This window comes from Elephas maximus, chromosome 5, assembly GCF_024166365.1.
Source record: "Elephas maximus indicus isolate mEleMax1 chromosome 5, mEleMax1 primary haplotype, whole genome shotgun sequence".
NCBI lineage: Eukaryota > Metazoa > Chordata > Mammalia > Proboscidea > Elephantidae > Elephas > Elephas maximus.
In genome coordinates this window covers 139,759,831-139,787,216 of record NC_064823.1, presented here as the reverse complement: position 1 = coordinate 139,787,216, position 27,386 = coordinate 139,759,831, and the positions used below count along the sequence as shown (strand labels likewise).

The 27,386-nt window shown below is 38.6% G+C and overlaps 1 protein-coding gene across 4 annotated transcripts in view; it reads right to left on the bottom strand.

The window, feature by feature from the left end:
* PPARGC1A (PPARG coactivator 1 alpha) overlaps positions 1-27,386 on the bottom strand; it is an 830,369-nt gene that overhangs the window by 30,244 nt on the left and 772,739 nt on the right. For all 4 annotated transcript variants that reach the window (XM_049886435.1, XM_049886432.1, XM_049886434.1 and 1 more), the window contains 5 exons: positions 16,692-16,886; positions 14,289-14,411; positions 13,229-13,433; positions 8,987-9,032; positions 8,804-8,877 (listed from right to left, as the gene is read on the bottom strand). In XM_049886435.1, coding sequence (XP_049742392.1) covers positions 8,804-8,877; positions 8,987-9,032; positions 13,229-13,433; positions 14,289-14,411; positions 16,692-16,886 — 643 coding nt within the window. The remainder of the gene's footprint in view (positions 1-8,803; positions 8,878-8,986; positions 9,033-13,228; positions 13,434-14,288; positions 14,412-16,691; positions 16,887-27,386) is intronic.

The following is a 27,386-nucleotide window of genomic DNA, read 5'->3' as shown; positions in this document are numbered from 1 at the left end:
GTGCAGAAAGTAATTCAGACTATAGCTTTTTTATTGCTGCCTATTTTCCTTTGTCAAAAGAGCCTGCTGTGCAGAGCAACAAATGGCTGCTATTATCCAGAATGTAATGGGTGTCAGACAAATCACGTAACACAAACAATCAAGAGTATGTAGGTCATATTTCAACGGAGCACAACCTTAGCAATATTTATGATTACTGCATTGAAATGTGCTCTATAATAAACAAGTACCTCTCCATCACTCACACTTCTGCACTTCCGCACAGAAAATCCACCAGAAGTGGGACACGCTACAGTCATCTTTTTAAAGAGCACTTTTATTAAAAAAAAAAAATCACAGGCAAGTTTTGTTTTGTTTTACATGATGCGCTATAAAACGATTTCGTTTGAGGAGTTCTCTTTCGGGTTTGTTGGTTTAATTGAATGACTCTGATAAATGGTGAATTCTTCTACTCTGTTTTTTTGTTTGTTTGTGCTTTGCTATCCATCCACCCAATGACTTCAGCAAGCCTTTTCTTTCTTTCTTTCTTTTCCTTTTTTAAAGAGTTTATAACATTTAATAGAATCTACTGCTAACTCAGCAACTCACTTTGGAGTTTATATAAGAGTAGGGTTTTCTTTGTGTCCCATGCCCATGGAGGTATTTCTTAAGGAAAAACAATGATGAGTTTCTAATCTGCTTAAAAATGCACCAAAGAGGAGAACTGGGCAAAGAGAGGGGTGTCACCTGTCCTGTGCACATATTTTAGACCTCAGGAACTTAGAGTGGGTGGTTGAGCGAGCAGAGAAAGTGAGGATGTTCACTTAGTAGAAGCTGTTACTACTCCACCAGTCGTTAAAATATTTGATTGATAAAGGTTGCAGCTCTTGGCTTCCCAGTGTCTTCCTTACCCCTCCCTAGGATTAAGTGGAACTCCCCAAGATCCAGGAACTAAAGTGTGAATCTTACACATCCACGGCCTCCCAGAGCCTCCTTTGGTATTGTAGCTGGCATCGGTCCATTGTGACTTGGAGTGCCCCTGACTTTGTTGTTATTAGCTGCCCGTGAGTTGGCTCCCCACTCTTGGACACCCCATGCCCTACAGAACAAAATGCTGCCGTGGCCTGCGCCATCCCCATGATCAGTTGCAGATTGGACCCATCGTGCATAGGCCACTACTTTTGCTCATTGGGAATCCATAGGGTTTTCATTGCTTGATTTCAGAAGTAGATGGCCAGGCCTTTCTTCATAGTCTGTCTCAGCATTATAGCAACATGCAAGACTCCACTTACGCATGGGTGGTAGCTGCACATGAGGTGCATTGCCCGGGAATCAAACCCTAGCCCTCTGAATAGGAGGCGAGAATTCTACCACTGAACTACCAATGCCCTCTGTCCCTGCCTTTGCTGCTTTTTAAGTATTTTGTACATCAGTCCTGATTGTGGGAGGGGGAAGGGAGGCTGTCCTTGCAGAGCATTTCTATCCCCTGCACCTAATTCCCAACTCTTTTTCAAGGAAACTATTACTGATTGGTCCTCACTCACTTTCCACAGAGCTCAGGGTAGCCTGAGAATCTGGCATCCAGGTGTCTACAACCAAATCCCAAAGCTGACATCTGGAGACATGCTTTGCTATCCTTTGCTTAAAAGAAATGGGGTAGCTCAATTTCCAGAAAAGAAGACTGAGGAATAAAGTAATCATTTTTGCAGATATCGAGTCAAGTAAAACTAGATTAAAAACAGAAAATGAAGGATACATTGAACTATGGAAGGAACTCCTGACTGTAAGAGTTGCCAAACATTGGGATGGGTTGTGGAGAGAATTTGTTGGGTCTCCCTTTCCTGGATTCTTCATGCCCAGGAATCGACGACATGACCTGCCAAAATTGCTTTTCTTTTGGCTTTTCTTTTAAAACTACAAACTACTGCTCATATTTTCTTTGGTCTATTTCCCCAAAGACATGTCACATACAAAAGAAGTATGTACCCAAGGGTAAAGCACATTTATGCTATTTGCCAATATTCCTTCCACGAAAAGGAAGTTATAAATAGGAAGCCCAAAAGTAACAATATAAAAATCCACATAAGACTTCAAAAGTTACAAATTAATTGATTGATAAGTGTTTTTGATTTTCGTTTTGTTTTTATACCAAAAGTCCAATGAAGTGTACTTTGAAAGATTGCTAATTTAGATCAGGGAAAAATGTTAAGTGAAAGCAAAAATGACACAAAATACATGTCCATTATGATCAAAACCATGTGGAAAAATATATATCAATGGAGGAAAAAATTGCTAAGGCCCAGGTGCATTAGGGTGGTAGCATTATTGCTGATTATTTTTCTTTCTTTCTTTTTTTTTTAATCGGTTATGCAGTAGCTACATTTAGTTATATTTCTTGTATTATTTTTACAGTAATTCCAACACAAAAAATAAAAACCTTGTATGTGTGTATGAAATGTCTGGGTCATTTACTTTGGTCTCTCACCAAATTCCTTCATGTCTTCTGGTTACAATCATCACCTGGTTGAGCTGACATTGCTTTGCCATTCCCACTTCAGAAACTAGAAAATGTAGCACTCTGAAAATCTCCATATGCAATAGATTTAAATGCCTTCTGCCAAAAGAGCATTCTCTTTTCTCTCATCTTGTTTTACTAACGGTTATTTTGAAATCAAATTAGTTTTTACACCTGTAAAAGAAAAGAGTATTTTTTTTTTTTCAGCCAAAATGAGCTAGCTCAGGACAATCACAAAGAAGTCAGACCAGCTGGCGATACCTAATAAAGCAAACTTCCTAACTCATCCCTCCTGTTTCCCAAAAACACTGCAGATGGGGCAGAAGGGATTATTCTGGAGGTCTTAGAGTTTTGTTGACTCTTTACATTTCCACTTAAATGCTCTGAAAATTTCACTAAAATTTGTAAGACTAATGAAAAAGAAGCTACCAGAAGGCCTGTGCAGCAGCTTGATCCACTTCCTCTGCTCCAACAAATAAGTGTGTAGATCAAGAATCAACACATCATAATTATGATTGCTGCTTCTACCCTCTCCACCCCCTGCGGCATGTATGGCAGATATCACTAATTGATCATGACATTCCCACTGAGTACACACTTGGTCTTAGAAATCTTCTCAACACAATGCTCCTGGTAGCCAATACCAATCAATGACACTTGGCAAGAGAAAAGAAACCTATTTAATATCACAGGTGCTTACTACTATCTTTAAAGTCCAGGCTTTAGGAAATAGGCATACTCTGCACCCAGACTTGTTTGGAACTACCACATAACTGGATTCAACCTATAGCTTTTCCTCAACAATGAAATAGCCACAGGGTCAAAATTATAACATATATAAAGTGTCTATGACAGAGTGCCTAACTGCCAGAAATTTTAGTAATAGTAGAAGTAGCTATTGTTAAAAAGATATCAAAGAGATGATTTTTCTACCTTGATTTGGTAAATCCCAGATCCTCAACAAAAGCAGTATATGTTCAACTTTGTGAGAAAGTAGGAGAATCTTGCCACAAAAAAAAAAAAAAAGAATAAATGATATATGAGAATGCCGGAGAAAATGTAAAAGAAAGATAAATAAAAGGGAAAAAGTAAAGACAGACAAAAGTTGGAGAGATGAGCAGCAAAGGCAAAATGAACTCAGTAGATGAAGGTAGCCCACAACTAGTAGTTAAAAAGCTAGTATTTATTGCATGTGTACACATGTTGGTCCACTGGGCTATACCTTTTGCACATATAATCTCATTTAATCTTCACAGTGACTGGTTAGATACAGGTACTACTATCATTGTCACTTGATACATAACAATCCTGAACCTTACAAAATTAAGGAACGTGACCAAGATTATACAGCTAGATGGGAGAAGAACCAAGATTTGAACTCAAGTCTGTCTAATACCAAAGTCAAACTGTTGAATAGCTTAATTAAGCTATGCTGTCTGCTTAAAAAAAAAAAATTATAATCTAGTACTTTTATTTGGAGCTGTGCTGCTTATAAACTGTTTCATCACAGGTTAGCCATATGAAATTGCCATTTTTGTATGTCAAAAATAATTGAACAGTGGTAATTTTACATTGCAACCTATACCTTAGTACTTTGGGTTGGACAGTAATTTCATTTGGGAATTATGAATGTGACTTTTAAATTGAAGAAATGAGACCAAAAAAGAAAAGATTAAGGAGCTAGGCAAGAGTCTTAGAAATCAAAGATTAAGGAGGAAAGATGGTGTTCCATCTGGTGGTTCCTTACTGATTTCAGGGCCCATGCCAAATGTATGTCACCTGAGCAACTCCCTGATTTCCTGACTTTCTGCTTCTGTTCCAGTAATATCTGCTGCCTTTTCCATTCCCCATACTTCAAAATCTTACTCAAATAATCTTCCCTCTTAAGACTCTTCAAGTCAGTTTAGCCTGCCGACACCTGCTGCCCTCAGGCTGATTCCTACTCACAGCAGCCGTATCAGACAGAGCAGAACTGCCCCACAGGGTTTCCAAGGCTGAAATATTTACGGAAGCAGACTGCCACGTCTTTCTCCCATGGAGCAGCTGGTGGGTTTGAACTACCAACCATTCAGTTAGTAGATGAGAGCTTAACCACTGTGCCACCAAGGCTCCTTAGTTTAGCCTGCAGAAGAGTTCAGTTTCTTCCAAAATCCTCACCATGATCACTTCTATTGCTCACTTGGCATTGGTATGCCCTTAATGTTTCTTTCAGTCCTGAACAGTCTTCATAATTCTTTTTAATCTTTTACACATTGTATTTAACTTGAAGCCATGTTACAGGGCTCCCTTGGACAACTTCTGTTCTCACTTTGTGATTCTCCTGAGGCACAAATCAGTGTTTGTCACATCCTCCAAGAGAAAACACCCACTACCAAGCACTACCGGAAAACAAAGATTTTATTGAAGATTTTTAGGGAAGATGGAGATTATGGGCATCACATATTACATAACCCTTCAAATCCAGAATATCTCTATCTAACAACAACAACATCATCTTCTCTTCCATCTCCTCTCTACATTACTGCCCAGGCAGGTTCCAAATTTCTCCTTCCAGTCTCCTTCAGCATCCTCCAATTTCCACCTCCTCCTCTGGCTTTCCTATATCTCTGAATTATTTCTCTTATTTAGTCCAGTTTGGCTCTACCTCATCTTCTCCAATTTGCATCTTCACAGTTATTACCAGGACACTCGATAAACTAAACACCACACATAGGGCTCACCTTTCTAAGAAGGTGGCAAAAAATTATAAATCATATTTTTTCATGCTATCTATACAATATTTGTTCTTTTCCCAATGGGATTATAAGCCTGCATCTTAAACACAAGAATCATTTATTTAGTACCTACTGTGAGCCAGGGAACCCTGGTGGTGTAGTGGTTAAGAGCTACGGCTGCTAACCAAAGGGTCAGCAGTTCAAATCCACCAAGCGCTCCTTGGAAACTCTATGGGGCTGTTCTACTCTTTCCTATAGGGTTGCTATGAGTCGGAATTGAATCAATGGCACTGGGTTCGGTTTTTTGGTACTGTGAGCCAAGCACTATGCTCCACTCTTTATGGATTATTTTCTATTTCTTACATTTGCTGTATAACCACCAGGCTATATTGTAAACATACAACAGATATAAAAAATATTTTGATGAATTGACTTCCACAGTATTGATTTCAACATGGTGGCGTAGTGGTTAAGTGCTACAGCTGGTAACCAAAGGGTCGGCAGTTTGAATCCACCAGGCACTCCTTGGAAACTCTATAGGGCAGTTCTACTCTGTCCTATAGGGTCGCTAGGAGTTGGAATCGACTCCACGGCACTGAGTTTGGTTTTGGTTTGGTTTGATTTCAACATTACAGGGAATAAACAATCTAAACTAATAAGATGAATGGTGGTTCAGTGACAGAGATAAATCCATTGTGTATAATTTTAAGGTTTCCAAGTAATAATAATAATAAAAAATCTTCTAAAGATCTCTAACTGTCCTTCAATAGAGGGTAGGCTATTAATAAAAAAAAAAAAAGATTTTTTTTTTTATTAGCCTTTCAAAATTATAACTAAATTATTTAAAACTCAGTATCTACTCTTAAAAAGAAAGATTCATACTTCTGGCAAGAAGAAATAAAAAGAAATGCTTTTTTTTTTTTTTTTTTTAATAATACCAGAATCTCACTAATAGAAGAAATGCAATTTAAATGATATACTCATATCCATACATAAAACCCCTTAAAAATGAAAATACCCAATGCTAGCAAAGATGTGATGAAGCAAGTGTATCTATACGGTGCTAATGGGATTTTGAATGGAAATGACCCTTCAGAAAGCAACATGACAATATATTTCAGAAGTCTTCAAAGTATTTATATTCTTTTCTTCAGCATTACTACCCACGAGGAATTTATTTTGAGTAAATAAGATGGAAACATTTTATGAACAAAGATTCCCTCTGCAGTGCTACTTCAAAATGGTAACACTTTAGAACAACCTAAACACGTAACAATAGAAGCATGATAGGAGCATGATTAAATAAATGTCGTTGTGCCTACTCAAACTAATATTATACAGCACTCTAAAGCCCTGATAATAAAAGGTCTGTGGTATGAAAATTTCTTATTAAAATGTTAATTGAAAAAGCAGGATGCAAAATTATACGAACAAAAAATGATCACAAATGTATAAAAATATCCATAGAAAACAATGCTTTACATCATAGAAGTAATAATACATTTCCCCACTAGTATATATATATATTTTACATTTCCCATAATAAGTTTATATCATTTTATTATCCGAGAACAATAAAAGGTGTTTCTTTAATGAAAAGCTTGAAACTGATATACACTGTGGACATTCTCTCATCACTCTCACAAAGTAAGTGACTAACGACCACACTAATTCTTAGTTAACAGATTCCTTTCAGTTGAGTCCTTACCAAGAGCTGGGGTAGTATATTTCCACAAACCAGTTAATGTCTATGGTACTGGTGATTGAAATTATGTGATATAATCAAATATTATATAAAACCAAAAACCAAACCCAGTGCCATTGAGTCGATTTCAACTCATAGCAGCCCTATAGGACAGAGTAGAACTGCCCCAGAGAGTTTCCAAGGAGAACCTGGTAGATTTGAACCGCTGACCCTTTGGTTAGCAGCCGTAGCACTTAACCACTATTCCACCAGGGTTTCCAAAATATTATGTACATGAATAAAATATGACTATAAAGAGGTGCTTTTGTAAAAGAGACCCAATAAGAATATGTCACTGCAATAAACGCTGTCAAATTAGATGTAGGTGAATGGTATCAGAAAACACTGGGGAAAATCATGCCAATCTACAAGGATTTTGCACTCAGACTACCACACAAATGTCTTTAATTATTTTCCTTCAAAGAGCAAGAAACAAAAAATTGGGACTATCTATAACACATCATTAGTGTGTTTTGTGTAAGCATGATGAATGGATCCCTAGTTAACACACCTCATATCAAGATAAAGGTCTGTCTTCTACCAAAAATGTGTTTTTTTAATATATATAATTATCTGTTTTCAGTAAAAATAACATTACAAAAGTGAATATGCTTTAATCAACTTTGTAGATAAATTTATCCTCATTGGTCCAATAAGAAGACATAGAATATACACACAAACACAGTTTCTTATAATCATATATGTGAACTATAATTCATTTAAGACTTGATGTTGTATATAGTTATAAATGAATATGTGTGTGTATATATATACATATACATGTATGTATGCATATATATACACACATATATATACATCATGAAATTAACCACTGTAATGCTTGATCAAATCATGCAACAGACCTTTCTTAAGGAGGTAATTTAGCAAACTCAAAGTGTGAAATTAAACTGAGTGACAAAGACCACGGTGCATGTAGGCACCATAGTTCTGGTTGAAAGCATCTTGTTTAATCTACTCTTCCTCTATCCTTATCAGCAATGTCCAGAGCCATGGAATTTCTTGTTCAGACATCCTAAGAGTCACTTTGTGGTGGGGTTCAGGTACCAAAACCCAAGGCACTTAGGGCATTTACAACCAACTCAGAAGTTTGCCTAGAAACTCTTCAGATTAATAAGTATCTCAGGGGTTAATCCAAGTTTTTAAAAACTCCTTCTTCTTCAGTGTGTGAAATAAAGCCTGGCTAAATGAGTTCAGAAGTCCAAAGTGGTGAAGGAAAGTGCTCTTGTTCAAAGAGATATTAGGGCACTTTGTTTTGATGAATGGGCACATTTCCATTTTTCTCCTTTGCTGGAAAAATATGAAAATGGTGAGATACATAGGAAAGCATGAAAATATTCCAAGTGAAGCATTGATAGTTAGTAAAAACAGGTTCCAGCTTTATCTCCTGGCTTTCTAGCTTTGTGATCCTGGCCAGGTTACTCAACATCTCTGAACCTTATTTCTTCATCTTTAAAATGAGAGAACTGTCACCATCCTCACGAGGCTGTTGCGAAGTCAATGGTAACCACTTACATGCCTGGCACACTTATTGAGTGGGAGCTCAATAAATGTTCATTTCTTCTGCTCAAGGCTCAATGTCTTCATCTGAAATAGAGTTACTTGAGGATCCAAAGCAATAATACCCATCGAAGGGTCTGGCCCAAGTCTGACACACAATAAATGCCTGTGCTTAAAAAAATAAACAACTGAACGTGTTTACGGATAATTTCTTATCCAATTTTGTTAATACTTCTTAATAATCATCTGTCAAATAGAGAATGTCACAACACTATAAACTAAGACATCTTTTACAAACAAGCAAAAAAGTTCCAAGTGAAACGGAAGGCTTACCTGCAGTTCCAGAGAGTTCCACACTTAAGGTTCGTTCAATAGTCTTGTTCTCAAATGGGGAACCCTTGGGGTCACTGGAAGATATGGCACATTTATAAAAACAAACTGAAATGGAGTTGCTGTAGCCAAATGTATTAGAACCCCCTTCCCTTTCTGAAAATGGTTACATTTCTTAATACTTACTTTGGTGACTCTGGGGTCAGAGGAAGAGATAAAGTTGTTGGTTTGGCTAAAAGGGGGAAAAAAGAAACTAATTATGAAATATTGAGCATCCTCTAGATATATTTTCTTTCCACTTCAGTCAAGTTGGAAATCTGACCAGAAAACTGGAGGATTAAACTAAGGAACTCCCTGGATTTGGATCAAAGTCCAATTGACATTTGCATCAGTCAACTATTATTTGAAAACAAATACAAGAACAGAAGTTTCTCCAAAATGTACCACCCCTGTTTAGGAGACACAATTTGCCTCGTACCATTAGAGAGAAATAGCGTTTTCTCTTTTAATTTGGAATACAGTACACGGTTTGTTTAGACAAGAAAACAGCAGAGTAACTACGAAGCAGCAGAACGTCATGAATATTCAGAGGATTTTGCTCCTAAAATGTATAATTTTATATCTAGCCCTGAGAACAGGTTATTTCTTTGAGGGCAAAGCTCAAGCGACAATTATTCCATTGACTGAAAATTAATTGACAGCTCATGGCAAGTTGTGGGCATTGGCTCAGATGGCTTAAAAGGGTTCAAATCCCCAAATCGGATGGACAACTAAAACTATGGATAAACTATGTTTATCAGTCGAGAGACCTAGGGACTTGCAAAGAGAGCTTGCTTTCTTTCTTGCATGCTTTCCTACATTTTACCACCTCTAGGAGGCATTTCCCAATTATGAAGGGTGGAGTAAGAATCTTCTCACTCCAAAATTTCAATTGCTTCTCCTTGGCAGTCTTGTATTTTGAACAGAAGGAGGGGAAAACAGGATGAGAAATGTACTTGGGATATATATCCATGTATTATATATAAATACACACACACATATATATGTTTATCTATAAAAATTTATTTATTTATATATACATAAGTATACCTCAATTTTTGATATTAAAATATCTACTTTCGAATGGTCAAGATGTAGTCATTTATGTAATGAATATCATAGACTTGAAGCCAAGAAAGCCTTTAGAATAAACTACCTATATGGATGGAGATTCTGAGACACAAAGATGGTTAAATGGTATTTCCAGGGCCATAAAACTAGTTGCTAGCAGAGTCGACCACAAATATGTTTTCTTTGTCCTATTATCAAAAGGTATTACATTTAACAGATATTAAAATAAATTAATCAACCCCAGTGTTCAACGACTTTTGAAATGTGAAAACATTATTTATGTTCAAATTAGCCTGAAATTAGGTACTTTACTTGAATAAATGGTGTATATATATTTAACTTGTAAATCTGGATTTAGTGTTTAACCCAATTGAATGGCATATCATCTGCCCAATATGCTTCCAGAAACAGGGAGCTCACACTATCTTCTACCAATTAAGAACAATGATTGATCAGCTTTCTCATATATACAGAAAAATGAGCTGATTTGACATTAATTTTTTAATATGTCTAATAAAATGAGCCTTTCAAAAAGAACACATTTATGAAAGGGGCTATTCCAACTCATGGTGCTGAACTAATAATTATGGTAATTCATACAGGTTCTGTGGAAAATACAACCAGACATGAGCTAAATGTGCGGTCATGTAATGGCTGTATCTTGAAAATGAGCCACTGAAATTCCACTTTTCAAGTTCTAAGGCAGGTCATTGGGATGCTCAAGGAAGATATCCAAAATCTGGTAATTAGGTGCAGGTAAGATTGTGTGGGCAACAGAAGGAGAGGAACAGGTTGCAGCCATATTTAATGGAACCAAACACAAACATAAAATGAGAGACATGGGGAGGGTACAGTCCCCAAATCACATACAGGACCTAATCCCTAAATAAGCCCAGGCCCACAAAAGCTGTCCCTAGAGCAGCATTGATTTGGTTTACTGAGAGCTTAATCCAAAAGCTGGTCCAATGACTGGTAGACCAGAGACTCTAAACTCCTTGAGGGCAGGAATGCATTTCTTCCAGGCAAATCATGGTGTTTTGGATGAGTGAATGCATTAGTGAGGGAATGAATAAATGGGGCACCAACCCAGGCCAAAAGCCAGACAATCATCCACAGGAACTGAGAAGAGCTTGACCCCATAAGGTTACAGAGGCCACATATGGAGCTCAGAGAGAAAAGAGTTATGACACGTTAAAAAAGATAAATAACTTCAATAGACTCTCGTAGGTATTGTCTCTAACTGCTCAAATATTTTCTACTTTTTAATTTTAAATAATAACTGAAATAATCCCTGAAGCTGAGCATTTTCCATTGGTTATTACCTAGGCAATTGTGTTTTATTTCTTTTAGGATTTTAATAGCTACAGGGCTTTTTTGTTTTTCAACAGATTTTGTCCTGGAGTAAGCCTTTATGCCATGCCACAGACATAATACCTTAAGAAATATACATACAACTGGTCTCATGCAAAGAAGATTTGCATGAGAAAATTTTTTCCTTCAATATGCCTATTTAATTCCTCACTGCCAGGGTTTATAAAAGTTAGAGTAATATTGACTGGTGAATGAATTTAAAAAATAAAAACCTTGAAAGACAAACCAGAAACCATTTGCTCTCAAGTTGATTCCAGGTCATGACAATCACACGTGTCAGAGTAGATCTGTGCTCTATAGGGTTTTCAGTGGCTGATTTTTTGGAAGTAGATCACCAGGCCTTTCTTCCAAAGTGCCTCTGGGTAGACTTGAACTGCCAGTCTTCTGGTTAGCAGCTGAGCACATGAATGGTTTCCACCAGCCAGGGGCTCCCCTAACTCAAATGGACCAACAACAACAACAAAAACTTTAAAGAATGTGCTGCTGTGCTGGGTTCACTGACCTCAAGGTTTCATCAGGCTGGGGACTTTCAATTCAGGCCAAAAAATGAATGCATGACAAGGGACAGGGTGCTGCTTAGCCCAGTGAATTCTTGAGTTCACTCACTAGAGCGAGCCTAGCTGTCTTCCCTTCACCTGAGGACTTCAACACTGCCATGGGAGGAGTCCCACAGCACAGCTGGTCTTACCCTTAGAAAAACTGTTACAGTGGGTAAGATGAGGGGCTAACTAGGGAGAAAAGAGACAGAAGAGAATTTGGTCCATTTCACTGCTATATTTCCCTTTACTGGAAGAAAGGCTGGGCAGTGATTTTGAGATATCCACCAGGGAAAGCCTCATCAGGAGCTTTTTAAAAATATGAAAAGAAGGTTCCTGAATATCCTGGGCTTATGGCGAGGTAGGGGTGAGGGAGGCAAATTAGAAATGTTGGGAAAGGAAATACTAACTGAAAGCACCAGCAACAGCAGCAGACCTGTGTGAAGCAATCATGGCTCCAAACAGGATGGGTGGTTGTGATCCTGCAGGTGAAAGGGGAAGTTGGGGGAACAAAAGGATAAAAGAGGTGGATGTTTATAACTGCTATTTTAGGATATGCCGATTTTCACTACAAAGTTAAAAGTAGGGTTAATGTGGAAACTGGCATGTTTGAAAGCAAGAGCAACTCTCTACAAGCTCTCTTGGGGCTTATAAGACTAGAGCATATTGATGGGGAGGAGCCAAAAAGAAAGAAAATTATCACTCTGCCAAGAGAGGTTTTCCCCAAATCACCCCAGTTGGCCTCAGAAGCTTCAGCCTTCTAGCAAAGTAGGAAGATAATGAAAACAAACCCAGATGTTTAATCTAGAAAATATTTTTTAAATAGAGAGCAAAAAAAAAAAAAAAAAAATTTTTTTTTTTCTAGAAACTTCCAAAGCCTTATTTACAAAATAAACTCTGCGAGCATAGCGTGGGGTCTAAAAAGGGAAAAACTGCACTTCAGAATCAGGAGGGGCTGCATAAATACTATTTACTAGTTTTTAAGTTATATATAGGAAATTGACAATACCTCATTTTTTCCATTACTGAAGGGGAAGAAAAGGAAAGCTTCGTAAAGGACTGGCTAGCCCAGCTGGCCTGGAACTTCAATTATCTCAGCAATTCAGAGATTCATACAAACTTCACGTGATGTTGCATCTCCTCCCAACTCCACTTCGTCCCATCCGCGCTAACATTTCAGGTGCCTCTTGCAGATTGTGAATTAGACTGCCTATCAGCTGAATAGGATATGCTCACCTGTGGCCAGGGAAGGATTTTTTTTTTACCCCCCTATAATAAAGTGCTGAATTCTCTTTTCCCAGAGAGACACCCATGAAAATGGAAGCCTGAAGTTTCCTCGTTCTTGGCCTCTGTGCTGGCTTCGCTTGCCTTCTGCACCCTCGACGACAATGCGCTTTGGTCCTCAGCCTACCTTGTAAATGGGACACCTGCGACTGTGTGTGGGGCTTCTTTTTCGAGGTGCATTTGTCTCTGTGGCTGTTTCTGTTCTCTGTGGGTTTGGTGTGAGGAGGGTCATCGTTTGTGGTCAGATACTTGAGAAGCTCGGAGCAGGGACGTCTTTGTGGCTTTTGCTGTTGACAAATGCTCTTTGCTTTATTGCTCCATGAAGTCTCGGTCTTAAAAACAAGGCAGAAAGAAAGCTAAAATTAGGGAACTGAACCTTATCAGAATGGATATAGGTTTTCTGAAGAGATGAGATTTTCAATGAAGTGTTCGGTTTAAGTGTACTAGATCTATGAGCTGTGAATAATTGTTTGCAGAACAAGGAAAGAAAATTACATTTAAAATTCCTAAATGACATTTATGCAGCTTTTTATTTCATTTCTCCTACATTTCAATGTTCCTACTCAGCAACATGTAACTAACAAGACCCTACAGCGCCTTTACTGTGAATTTAAAAAAAAAAAAAAGCTGGTTTAAACCGTAATTTGCCACTTACTGCTGGAGCCCAGTATTCACGACTCTCTGAAGTGCCCCGTAACGCTCCGTTTTCCCTCACAGTGAATGGCAAGACAAACATTGTTTAATACAGCCAGCTAAACGAATTATGTCATTGCCAGCATTCCATCCAATTAATGTCAAAGAGAGATCTTTTGCAGTCATTCCAGAGCAACCTTTCTCAGGTTAGACAGCTGGCAAAATAGCAACCCTCTATCTTAAAGTCACTCATAAGTAATACCAGCGATCAGGAGATTTGATTGTGACCCACCCTGTTGCACGTACTAACAAAGAGGGCAAGGAGGAACAGACGGTGGGGCTTCTATTCCGATCATCCAAGAGACAAAGCACAAATGAGTACTTCCAACTTTAAAACAGCCCAAACACTGCTCTTTGAAATCCATTTCATAATCTGTTTCAGGATGATGAAGCAGTTGCCGCATCTCAGCTGAATACATATAGACCTAGCGTTGGCTTTACAGCTTCAAGCAAAAACCCTTTATCACTTCCCTCGTGTATTAAATAGTTTGTACCTTAACAACTGCAGGGTTTGTTCTGATCCTGTGATTATGGTTTGCATGGTTCTGGGTACTGAGACCACTGCATTCACTATAACTTAGCTGAGTATTGGCTGGTGCCAGTAAGAGCTTCTTAAGCTAGAAACATATGAGGAAAGGGGAAAAGCAAGAGAAGTTAGGCATCTTTTAAAGGACTGGAGTAAGTTATTGAGCTTTTAAACATAATATTGATTGAGTATAATTATAAAAATTTATCATTCTTTAATTATACTTTAGTCCAACAGGGCTAAAAGAAACATATATATATATATATACACATATATATATATATTTTTTTAAAAGAAAAAATTTTGGCATTACACTACCAACTGTGACCAAAAGTATTTTCTTTTCCTACATTCATGACTTGGTATTTTCTAGTTTTACGTTTTAGATAAGATAAAAAGATCTCCCTCAAAGAATTTTCAAATTACTGCTAGCTGAGACAAGCTGCCTTGATAAATGAGGACTTGGGGGGAAGCGGTGTAGATATACATACGTACATATACATATACATGTACATATACATATGTATGTATATATATATGGAACCCTGGTGTTGCAGTGGCTAAAAGCACTCAGCTGATAACTGAAAGGCCAGTGGTTCGAACCCACCAGCTGCTCCGTGGGAGAAAGATGTGGCAGTCTGCTTCCATAAAGATTACAGCCTTGGAAACCCTATGGGGCAGTTCTGCTCTGTCCTACAGGGTCCCTATGAGTTGGAATCAACTCAATGGCAATGCATTTGTGTGTGTATATATATATCCATTTTCCCCCAAATAACTCAAATGAATCATGTGGCAATAAATGAAGTATTTGGGGATGCTTTGAACCAAGTCTCAAAATTAAATGACACAAAGAAATTTTGCAAAAACTAGTATCAATTGCTGATTTCAGGAACAAAGAAAATGATTTGTAAGCAAGTAGAGTTCTGGCCTGTAGCCTGGGAGATACAGGTTCTGACTCCAGCTGTGTGAGCTCAGGTAGGGGTCCCCCTGTTTCTGGACCTCTATTTCCTCATCACCTGACTTGATACCCTCCAAGGACCTCTCCACTCTCATGTGTAATATGTCCCTGAGTCGATAACCCCTTCCAATTGTGTGGATGAACACAATCTGGTGTCAAATCTAAAGAAATGACAGTTCTAAACGGCAAAGTCAATGGCACAGACATGTGGAGAAATTTGGGAATGAACAAATTACAGTTACTTATCAGGTATTCTCCTCCAGACTAGAAAAGCTCAGAAAGCAACAGATGACAAGTAGGGGCTTCATGTGCTCCTGTGGAACGCCTTTTACTTTTAAAAACTTAGAAATAGGAGAAAAACAACCTCTCAATGGCAAGTTTAAAAAAAAAAAACTATTGCCATGGAGTCTATTATAACTCATAGTGACCCTACAGGACAGAGTAGAGCTGCCCCATAGAGTTTCCAAGGAGTGCGTGGTGGATTCAAACTGCCGACCTCTTAGTTAGCAGCCATACGCCACCAGGGTTTCCAGTGGCATGCCAAAGCACATGATTAAAGTTTGGAAGATGGCATTCTATAATTTACACAGTATGCTCTTATGTCAAATGGCAAATGGCTAGCCTTGATGAGAAGGTAAACTGTGTCTTAGAACTAATATAATTTTGGAAAAGCACTGCATTGAAAAGGAAAATTCAGTCTTCACTGCCAACAAAGTCACTCGTCACCACCCAACATAAATTAAAGCAGCAACTCAGGTGGCAAACGTGCTATTATTTTTCAATCTCCCTAGAAACTACGGATCCAAAGCCTTTATATGTTGCATACCCCTTGACCTACCAATTCCATTTCTAGAATTACACGCATAAGAATAAAACTACAAATATGTTAATTATTATACAAATTATAATAGTAAAAAATAGGAAGGAAAAATATTAAATATCCAACCCTAAGGGATTGCTTAATGAATTAGGACCTCTCTGTATAATGAAATAATATGCAAATTGTTAAAAATGATGCATACATTTGAAATTCACAAACATATTCATAGTGTATTTTAAATGTAAAAAAAAGGTTATATAAAATTACAGGTGAAAATTTAGTCTATTTCTTTCAGTTCTCTCCATTTTCTAGATTTTTAACATGAACATGAATAATAAGAAATACACACACACATGCATGCACACGAACAAAATATAATTTAAAAATCAAATATAGCAAGAACACATGAAAACTTGTATTTTCAACATTTTGAAACAGAGAATCACAGGATTTGCGATACTGGGTGTGCTTGGAGATTGTTTTGGCATCAGTCTAAATTAAGAATCCAAACCTTACTGTTACTACATCATACCCATGCAGCGGGTAGCCAGAGGCAACTCCAATTGCTGTTAAACAGTAGGAAGGGTTCTTACTAGAGACGGCTCTTCTGCCTCCTGAGGCGGAGGGGTGCCGTCGGGCATAGAGGAAGGACTAGCGTCATTGTCGGTGGTCACATCTCCATCTGTCAGCGCATCAAACGAGGGCAATCCGTCTTCATCCACAGGGAGACTGTCCAGTGTCTCTGTGAGGACTGCTAGCAAGTTTGCCTCACTCTCTTCATCTATCTTCTGCAAAAACAGAAAAAGAGAGGAAGATGCGTGTGAGCAGACATTGGGAGGTAGGTAACATTATTAACCAGCATAGACCAAACACGTTTAACCAAATGAAACGAAACCTTGAATGCCCATGCCAGACCACAAAGATCATGGATTCCTCAAACTCCAAATTCACCTTTAGGCTGAATCACACAATGTATTCATACCTTCTCTATACCAATCCCTGATTTGGTGAGCTAAATTAGCAGTTGACTATGTCAGTGCTTAATACTGATACATATGACTCTCTCTGTTTAGTCATCTTCCATACGTATACGCCTGGTTTCCCTACCTAAACAAGAAGACTTAGGGAATCACGGGGCTGAAAAGAATTTTACCCATCATCTATTTCAATCTCGGATACAGTGTTATCATCTCTTTTACAGCATAACCCTTGCTGTTGAGTTGATTCCAATTCATGGCGACCCCACGTATTACAGGGTAGAACTAACGTCGTCTGGTGCCAAATGTAAAGAAATCACAGTTCTAGACAGCAAAGTCAATGGCACGGACATGTGAAGAAATTTGGGAATAAATAAATCGCAATTACTTATATGTCTCTATGGCAAACACATTTTTAAAGTTTGGAGGATGGCATTAATAGGCCAATGTGCTATATTCCATATTCTTCCCAGGGTTTTCATGGCTATAATCTGTAATGACACAGATCACCTAGACTTTCTTCTGTGGCACCACTGGGAGAGTTCAAACTGTCAACCTTTCAGTTAACAGCTGAGCACAAACCATCTGCACTACTCGGGGACCTCCTTTACAGCATACTCCCCCCAAAATATTTAGATAACCTCTCTTGAGCACTGGCAGAAGTTAAAACTATATCAAGAGAAACAATACACTTTCATGGATTCAATTTTAATCTCATCACCGAACACGCCAAAATCATTGATTTTTCTCTCTGACATCTCTCCCATCCTTTAGTCATGAATGCGTAACTGCCTACTGGACATTGCTACCTGATCACAGCTCCCTCATTACCAAAAACCGAACTCAGAACCTTTCAGAATGAAACCATTCCTTCTCTTTACTTTCCTATTTTGGATACTAATTCTTCAGACCAAAACACTGAACTACTTTGACTCCTCTTTACCTGGTTAGTTACCAAGTTGAGTCTTACTTTGTAACACCTCTTAAATGGATTTGTTTCTTGCTAGCATGGTTACTATCCCCCTGTAGCGTTACTTCTAAGAGGGGCTTCTGCAAATATATTCTAACTTGTTTTCCCACCTTGCAGACTTGTTCTTACCAACGCAGCCTCGGAGAACTAATCTTCAGTCATTCAGTCCATAGACATTTGTGGAACACCTACTCTGTGCCAGAGGTCATACTAGACGTTGGAGATGCAAAGAAAAACAAGACAAAACTCTGCCCCCAAGGGCCCTCCATAAAAGGGAAGAGCCTGTAAACAATTCATTATGAAAGATTATATTTGTTTCAGTACTCTGTCCAAAAATCTTCAAGGACTCCCAAACTGGAGTTCACACATCTTGTTAACTTAAAAAAAAAAAAAAAAAGTTGCTGTCAAGTTGATTCTAACCCTATGTGTGTCAAACTAGAATTGTGCTCAATATAGTTTTCAATGGCTGATTTTTTTTTAAGTAAATTGCCAGACCTTTCTTCTGAGGGACCTTTGGGTGGACATGAATTTCCAAACTTTCAGTTAGTAGCTGAGCATATTAACCATCTGCACCACACAGGGACTTCCCTTGTTCATAGGACAATGTGCTATATTCTATGCACCTGAACAACCAGTACAGTGTTGACACATAGGATATTCATTGATTACTTGCTGAATAATTTATTGATCTGCATTTATTGCCTACAATATAGGTTGTAGAGAGCACTTTTTTTTTTCTTAGCACTTCACATTTTTTGTTCAATTTGACTTGCTTTATAAGTCTTTTTTTTTTATAAGTTGTGTATGCTATGACGTTAACAATATCAGCTAAATTATCCCACACAGATTCTATTACAAAATGCACCTAGGCTGCTGACATCTAATGAAGCCAGCAGTGCCCACACTTCCTTTCTCTCTAGCACTGAACTCCAGTTAATTGACCTGACAAAATTACAAAAATCACAGAATAAGACAGCTAATCAGAAAATCAAATTGTATTACTAGAGAAATTAGGCAGGCCTTTATCACGTAGGCTTTCTATTTTCACATAAAAATTGTTTTCCCCTCATTACTGATCAGCCTCCATCCAGGAGGAAAACTACAGCCTTTCTCACTCTTTTGGGTTCAAGAGGCCAAGGAGAGCCGTTGGTATTAGCTGCAGACGTTAATCGGCACTTTCACATTTGCCTAATGCGACTTCCATGACACCCCTGGATCTGAGGTTCTCAGTCAAGTAGTTTGGGCCCACGGTTTGGTTTGAGAACTGTATGAGTTTTAAGACTAACACAAGAGAGTAAATCCTAGTTGGAGGAATGAACTGTTAATTTCAAAAGGGCACCACTAAAAAAAAAAAAAAAAAAAAAAAGGGCACCACTTATAGGGACCATAGTCTGGCCAGTTTGCTGAAATCCAAATTGCACAATTCAACATTACTGAACACAAAGAAACCCCATCTCCAATGCCTCTGACCCTGCCCATGTAAGCCTAATAATAAAAATACTGAAATTATTTTCTACCCAGGACCATAATCTGGCATCCCAAGTTGCCAATCACCCTCTTTTTATCCTACTTTAGATTCCCCCACATAAGACAAACCACAGAGAGGTTATTAAACAGCTCTAAATAAAATTATATTTAAATAAAATCAGTATTTTAAATCATTTCAGAATAATAATATTTATAATACTATAAGTATCCCTATATTGTCTAATAAAAGAATCTTTGAAAATATAATTTGTATATACCTCCCAAACATGCACACACAGATACACACTTTCTTTAAATTGAATATTTTCTCCAGGTACCCTTGTTTTTAAAAAAGGCTTATTTTACTGAAGCTCAAGAAAAATAGCTAGGAATGTTTACCAATAAATGAGTCATTTTGTTTATCCCAATTTAAACTCTGTGTTTGGTTACCCAGCAATACAAGCCTCTATTTGCTTTCAATCACAGAATACAATAGTGCTTTGGTTCTACCCTAATGTAAACAAACTATGATAATTCCAATCAAGTCAAAATGACAAAGAACGTTTAAATTAACTAGTTTTCTCCAATTTCTTTAATAAGCCCGAGCGAATGTATAACAAATACAGTGGCAGAAATATTGGAGCTCGATAATGTCATCATTAATTTACAAGATCTGATTAAACCACCAACTATTTTAATTCTCCTCTCTCCTGGAACCCGATGGGTAGAGAAGGCTTGTGGAAAAGGAGATGGGCATGGTGTGTGTGTGTGTGTGTATATGTGTGTGCATGTGGGCAGGATGTATGCAGGCAAGGCTGGTTAGTATTCAACCAGTATATACAGGTAGAGCTGTACATATTATTTACAGCCAGCATTCATTAGAAACGATTAAATATTTTGCTATCACCCCTGTACGTGGGTAACTCAGAGAGATCCTTCAACACAATTGATTTTGGTAAGTTGTTCTTGAATTAAGGAAGAAAAGTATTATTTCAAAGTCTCTGTGTTCTCTTGAATTATAGGAGGCTAGAAGAAGGTTTGATCTTTGCTAATGATACTTTTATGTAGGAAGATACTCCTATACAGAAAGTTGGGTGGCCATTGTTCCCCATCCTGGCAATTTCAGTTTGTTCTCTATAAGTTTCAACAATCAAACACCCCAGAGAAGGCAGCGGATATGACAAAGAGGACTCTGTTAAACAATTAATGTCACTTGCCATTATTGCTTTGGTCCCAATTTACAGAGCAAATAAATCAAAGTCACCATAGATGACGCACACTGACCTGCTAACACATGTCTGTTTACAGATGACAGGACAGTGGAAACACGTTAGTCAGGAAAATGAGATTGCAAGACAACCTTTTAAAGGCTCTGCTTTGATATCACTTTCTAATTGTTGGAAATTGCTGTTTTTACCTAAATATACTTATTAGCTCCATCCGAATTAAAAAAAAAAGAGAGAGAGAAAGAGAGAACAAATCCCCCATCAGGCTATGACCTACAGCTGCATAGCCTAGACTCAGTCCTGGTGCTGAAGCAGGGAGGTGGAAGTAAAGGTGGAAAACAGGCCAACAGGCATTTCCACGGTTGAGCTCTATGGCAATCGGGCAGCATTTCCCATGGTGGGTTTCAATCTTGGGCTCTCCTTACACAATGCAAGTTTGCTGTTATTCTTCCAACCTCAATACAGGTCCGTGTGACTGTAACACTTCATTCTCCAAGGGCTCTCCAGGAATAAAGAAGGCACATCAACAAAAACTCACTCAAGGCGTAAAGGATTTCCAGTGACAGATGATACACACACATTCATACTAACAAACCCACATTCAGAATCTGCAACAATTCCTAGGCAATGGCATAGCATTAAGAAATGATAGTTCAGAACAATCAACAAGATTAGAAGGTGCATCACTGCTCTGGGAGACTTCTATGCATCCATGCCTCCATATGACCTACAGTAAAAAAAAGTGTGACATAATTCAAAAGGCACAGTTGAAGGAACGTAGATTCTAGCCCTTGGGGTGCCAGGGTCACCTCGCGATTCAAATTCCACCTTCTCTTGCGACCAGTTGGCACAAGGATCTTGCAAGTAGTTACGCATGGTGGGGCAGACAGAGCATTCAACTCACCCAAATGCACACAGAGGGGGAATGAATCCACTCAGTTAAGGAGGGGACAAGGGACTCAGACGACAATGGACACCTGAAGCCAGAGAGTAAACTGCATGTGGTGTCCCAAAGATTTTTAAATGCAGTCTCTTATGGAAGGCCATGCCCTGCTTATGATAGTAATTTTTTCTGCAGCTTGTAGAATTGCAATTACACTCTACAGCCCCAGATTCTTACACTCGCTTGATTTCTGTTTGATAAAAATAGTTTAATAGCCATTTAATCACAGCTTCATTATCTTAGCTCTCTTAATGCGAATTAGGCCAGGAGAGTTCTCACTTCCTCATTATTCAAATCACCAATAAGAAGGAAACAGTGGGGTCTTCTTATCACTCATTAATCAGTTTCAGTGTCATAGGTGCTGTATACTTACAGATCAATCTGTGTGAGAGGTCACTTCACCTCCCTGAGTCGCCATTTTATTTTTCTAGGTAAAATTTCAGGTTATTATCTGCCTAATTCCTGTTAAAGAACCGTTCTGTACTCATGATTAGTGGGAGGTGGGGGGAAACAAGTGGATAAAAGCTTGAGGACTCTTCAAGAAGGTGCTCAATAAACATTTGCAGTGCCTACGCCCATCATTTTGATTATCCATGTTTGAATTTCATTCTTTGAGCACCAAGGACCACTGACTTTTAGCAGCGGGCCAGCTGCCCCCAGATACCCAGCATGCCCTGGGCTTCCTCCTTGCCCCATCCTGCTGATTTGGAAGCAGCTAATGAAGACAAAATTAACTCCTACTTTAAGTGAGGCCTAATTAGGAAGGGAAATCTGGTAGGGTAACATCTGGTAATGTACTCAGAAGACAAATATAAATGACATTTTTGGATTATCCACTATTTTGGATTATTTGCTCCACTAGGACCGATCAGGAGTTCAAATAGCTAAGCGACTTTCATGATAGATTCTGGGGTTCCAATCAGGAATGCACTTTGTCATAGGTGGCCCTTTCCTGGATCTCCATCCTGAAAGCTCTGCACCTCGGCTGCCTGCACAAATAGCCAAAAAGCACTTGTATTTACTGATTTTGGTTTCTATGTATAAATTTAAGACTTACAAGAAGTGGAAGTCAAAATACAGAAAAGTTAAGGTTTTATTCTGAAATAAAATTTAAAAAAATAATGGGGACTACCATACCCCTGGAAACCCTGGTGGTGTAGTGGTTAAGAGCTATGGCTGCTAATCAAAAGACTGGTGGTTTTGAATCCACCAGGTGCTCCTTGGAAACCCTGTGGGGCAGTTCTACTCTGTGCTATAGGGTCACTATGAGTCAGAATCGACTTGATGGCAACAGGTTTGTTTTTTTGTTTTTCTACCATACCATGCCATACCATACCATACCATGCCATGCCATGCCACGCCATGCCATACCCATCACTGTTGAGTCAATACTGACTCATAGCAACCCTACAGGACAGAGTAGAACTGCCCCATAGAGTTTCCAAGGAGTGCCTGGTGAATTCGAACCATCAACCTTTTGGTTAGCATCTGTAGCAGTTAACGACTATGCCACCAGGATTTCCAATGGAGACTAGACCACTGAAATAGAAATTGATGTTGTGTATATATATATATATATATATATATAAAACCATTATGATCAGGATAGATATTACTGATTTTTTATTGCACTTATCGACTTTAAGTGATCTGAGCCTTTACTGAAGTAGTTGTTAAATATTCTGAATAGCCACCTTCAAACAACTCTTTTTCTCTTTGTCACATAATCTATTGTGGCTCTTATTGTTTCTTTTAAACCCAGGCACCTACAGCATGTCTGCCTACCTTCTGCACACCCAGCAGAGAAACAGCCAGAAAACTCACATGACACTTCCTACAGGTTGCTAACCCACCCAATAGGAAGAGGGTTAAAATAACCCACTAACTGTTCTTGTAGCATATGGAATGCAGGGCTTTGGAAAAGAGTTGGGAACTTGAAGATGAGGTGGGTAAAAAATAACTTAAGTAATCTTGAGCATATGTGCACAATGGACAAATAATCAAGACAATATATACTACTTAGTGTGACATCACTTTTTTTTTTGAAAAATAGTTTATCTATTCAATTCAGGTAAATCCATGAAGAGTTACTGGCTGTAGTTGAGTCAGCCCCTGACTCGTGGAGACCCCATACACAACAGGATAAAACTCTTCTTAGTTCATCTTAGTCTGGAAGCTCTTGTGAAACCCGTTCAGCATCATAGCAACACGCAAGCCTCCACTAACGGACGGGTGGTGGCTACACAAGAGATGCACTGGCTTGGAATTGACCCCAAGTCCCCTGCATGGAAGGAGAAAATTCTACCATGGAACCACCACTGCCCCGTTCCTGAGAGTTAGCTTGTTCCTCTTGTATTCCCAGGAGACAGAAGCACGTTATGTGACACTGAATTTGCTCTGTCATGAACTAAAGTTGCTAGAATTTAAAATTGTACTGTTAAAGGGGCTAGCAGAACACAGGTTTTAATTTCACTCTCTGGGTAACTCCTATGGATGTATACTTTGAGGCTACTTAAAATATCAGGAATTTAAATGTGTACATAAAAAAAAAAAAAAAAACCAGCACCTAGTAGATTCCGACTCAATGTGTACGTACTGCCTCCCAAACGCACACATATGTGCACATGCACACATATACACACACGTTCTGTATTGACAGTACACATACATAACATGGAATCCATCTACAAACCAAAAAAACAAACTCGTTGCCGTTGTGTTAATTCCGACTCATAGCAACCCCACGGGACAGAGTAGAACTGCGCCGTAGAATTTCCAAGGAGCACCTGGGGGATTTGAGCTGCCGACCCTTTGGTTAGCAGCCATAGCTCTTACACATATATAAAATGGAATCCATCTACAGGTACATCTCAATTTCTTGAATGTATTCACACATATTCAATGGTAGTTGACGATATAAGTGTAGAATCAGTGCACGTATTTTTCCTTCTAGTTCCTTCTAGTTACTGAGGAAAGCCACGATCAAAACTGAAGATAATTGCTGCAAAAATAAAGAATCAAGTGGAGATAAAATCCAAGTAAAACTGAAGAATTCCCTCCACAGATATATTTAGATCTGTGGGAATCCATTTAATTCCTGCTTATACTTATGCTCCTGTTTAACATTATATTCACATCTGTACTTAGGCTCCCTTCTAACTTATTAGCGTACATCACACATTCGTTAAGCATGTACTGAATATGTGGAATTCATTATTCTGAAGAGGTTACATGAGCCATAAGTATAAATGCAGAGGTGCAAGAAAAAGGCCTAAGAAGAGTCCTAGTTGATGTGCTTAAAATGAGCTGTTTCAGGGAAAAAATGGGAGACATTTCAGGTCCATTTCTAAAAACGTAAAGAGGAAATAACAGTTCGGCCACCAAACAGGAGGCTTAATAGACCTGAAAAGAGCCAGAAGGGCATTCCATTTGTCCTCACGTGTAAACTGAAGGAGAAATTGGGAACTGTGGAAAGAATAGTAGATGGAACGTCAAGAGAATTGTCTAATCCCATTCCCACCACTAGCTAACTTCATGGCCTCAAGTGAGAAAACTCAATTCTCCAGCTTCACTGCACATTCTAAAATGATTATCATATAGGCTTTTAAAAGGTTTCCCCATTTTCTCTCTTATCACTTGCCATCCAACTCTATTGACTATTCTCAACTCTTCTGCCCAAACCTCCATGGCTTCCCACGTCTCTCAGAGTAAAAGCCAAAATCCTGAGTGACCTACTAGACCAGGATCACCATATAACTCACCAACTAAGCCAGAACCCTTGTCAGAGTGAAAGGGGGTACTATAAATAACCAGTTAGACAGGGGTTAACCCAGACCCAGGTCCCATTTCCAGCCAATGCATCTCACGCATAGTCACCACCTTTCGGCCAATGGAGGCTTGCATGTTGCTATGATGCTAAACAGAATTCATTGGAGCTTCTAGACTTAGACTAGGAAGAAAGGCCTGGTGATCTAGTTTTGAAAAGCGGCCAATAAAAACACTACAGATTGCAGCAGAACTAATCTGCCACCGACCATGGAGACGACACAGGGCTGGGCAGCATTTCGTTCTGCAGTGCACGGAGTTGCATTGAGACGTGGCCAAATCGGCTGCAGCTAAGGACAACAACAGAATTTCAGGCTAACAGGGAGGTATGGTTTTCCTGCACTAAGATGTTGATTTGACCCCATCACTACCCCCCTTTATCTGTCTGACTCTTTTCCAGCCATTTTGACCTCCTTGCTAGTCTGCAAAAATGCCAGGCCTTCTCCTGCCTCAAGGTCTTTGCACTTGCTGTTTCCATTCTGCCAGATGGCCACATAGCTTGTGCCTTCATCCCCTCACTTACTCAGTATCACATTCTCAGTGAAACTTTCCCAACAACTCCCGACATACCCTATTCTTCTTCTCTCGTTTATTACTTTAGTACTTATTTCTGTAACTCAATAGATACTTTATTAATTTACCTTATTTATAAAACCAAAAAAATACAAAATCAATCACTGTCAAGATTTCCACTCATAGTGACCCATGTGTACAGAGAGCTGTGCTCTATAGGATTTTCAGTGGCTGTGATCTTTCGGAAGTAGAGTGCCAGGTCTTTCTTCCAAGGTGTCTCTGGGTAGATTTGAACCACCAACCTTTCAGTAAGCCATTTGTGCCACCCAGGGACTCCATCTTGCTCATAGTTTTTCTAAAGTAGAAGTCCTGTGAGGTCTGTGAGATCACTATTAAGAATCTTGGCATACAGTACACGCTTAATGAAAATGAATAAGGATAATTGCTCAAATGTGTAACAAAGAATAAAATGTAAGTGCATTCTCCCTTTTGTTGTTGTTGTTGTTTGCTCTGTAGTTCCCACCTCCTCCTACCTCCAGCGGATTTATCTTCTTAATAATGCTTATCTTAGGCTATGATTTAAAATTAGCTTGCATTCATTTCACATACACCAGCTTGGCTAGGCAAGCAGCCAATCCATCCTTAGTGGAAAAAAAGGAAACATGAATAGCTACAACTACACAGGGGCTGATTCTGAATTTAGCCCCTAGATACTGAACCTATAAGAGTAAATATAATGTCCATCTTTCTTAAAGGAAGGACATAGGATTTGTCTTTTAAATGCAGAGATTAATTTACATCTGATGTTATGTTTGGGAGGATACTGGATTACATCATCAAGCAATCAATTTGCAACCATCTCAGAAGAGCCAAGATGGTTTTGTGAATAGAATATCATGCCAGACCAACTTACTGTCTGCCCAGGCAGGAGCATCGAATGCACTAATCAAGAGAAAACAATTGTTGTAATCCATCTGGACTAAAGCCAGCTTCTTCATTTCATACAACATCATGCACTCATCTACAAGCTGGGAATATATGTCAGTCTCAGTCTCAGCCAGAGGTTTGCAAACTCTGTTCCATGGAACCCTGGACATTCATACCGTCGCTGCAAGGGTTGACTATAAATATTGCATTACGTGATATATCTAATGTATTTATATACTTGAATTTGTATGACAACATAACTAATGTGTTTTTGTTTTATTTTCAGAAAACGACATGCACTCTCAAATTGTTAATTATCTTACTATAAACACAGTAGAGACCACTACCGTGTTAACCTACCAGGTTGAATCCTTTTGTGCTGGTCTCAGGATAAGTAAGTATCTTGAGACAGAAGAGTGAGTGATTTAAAACCTGGAGGC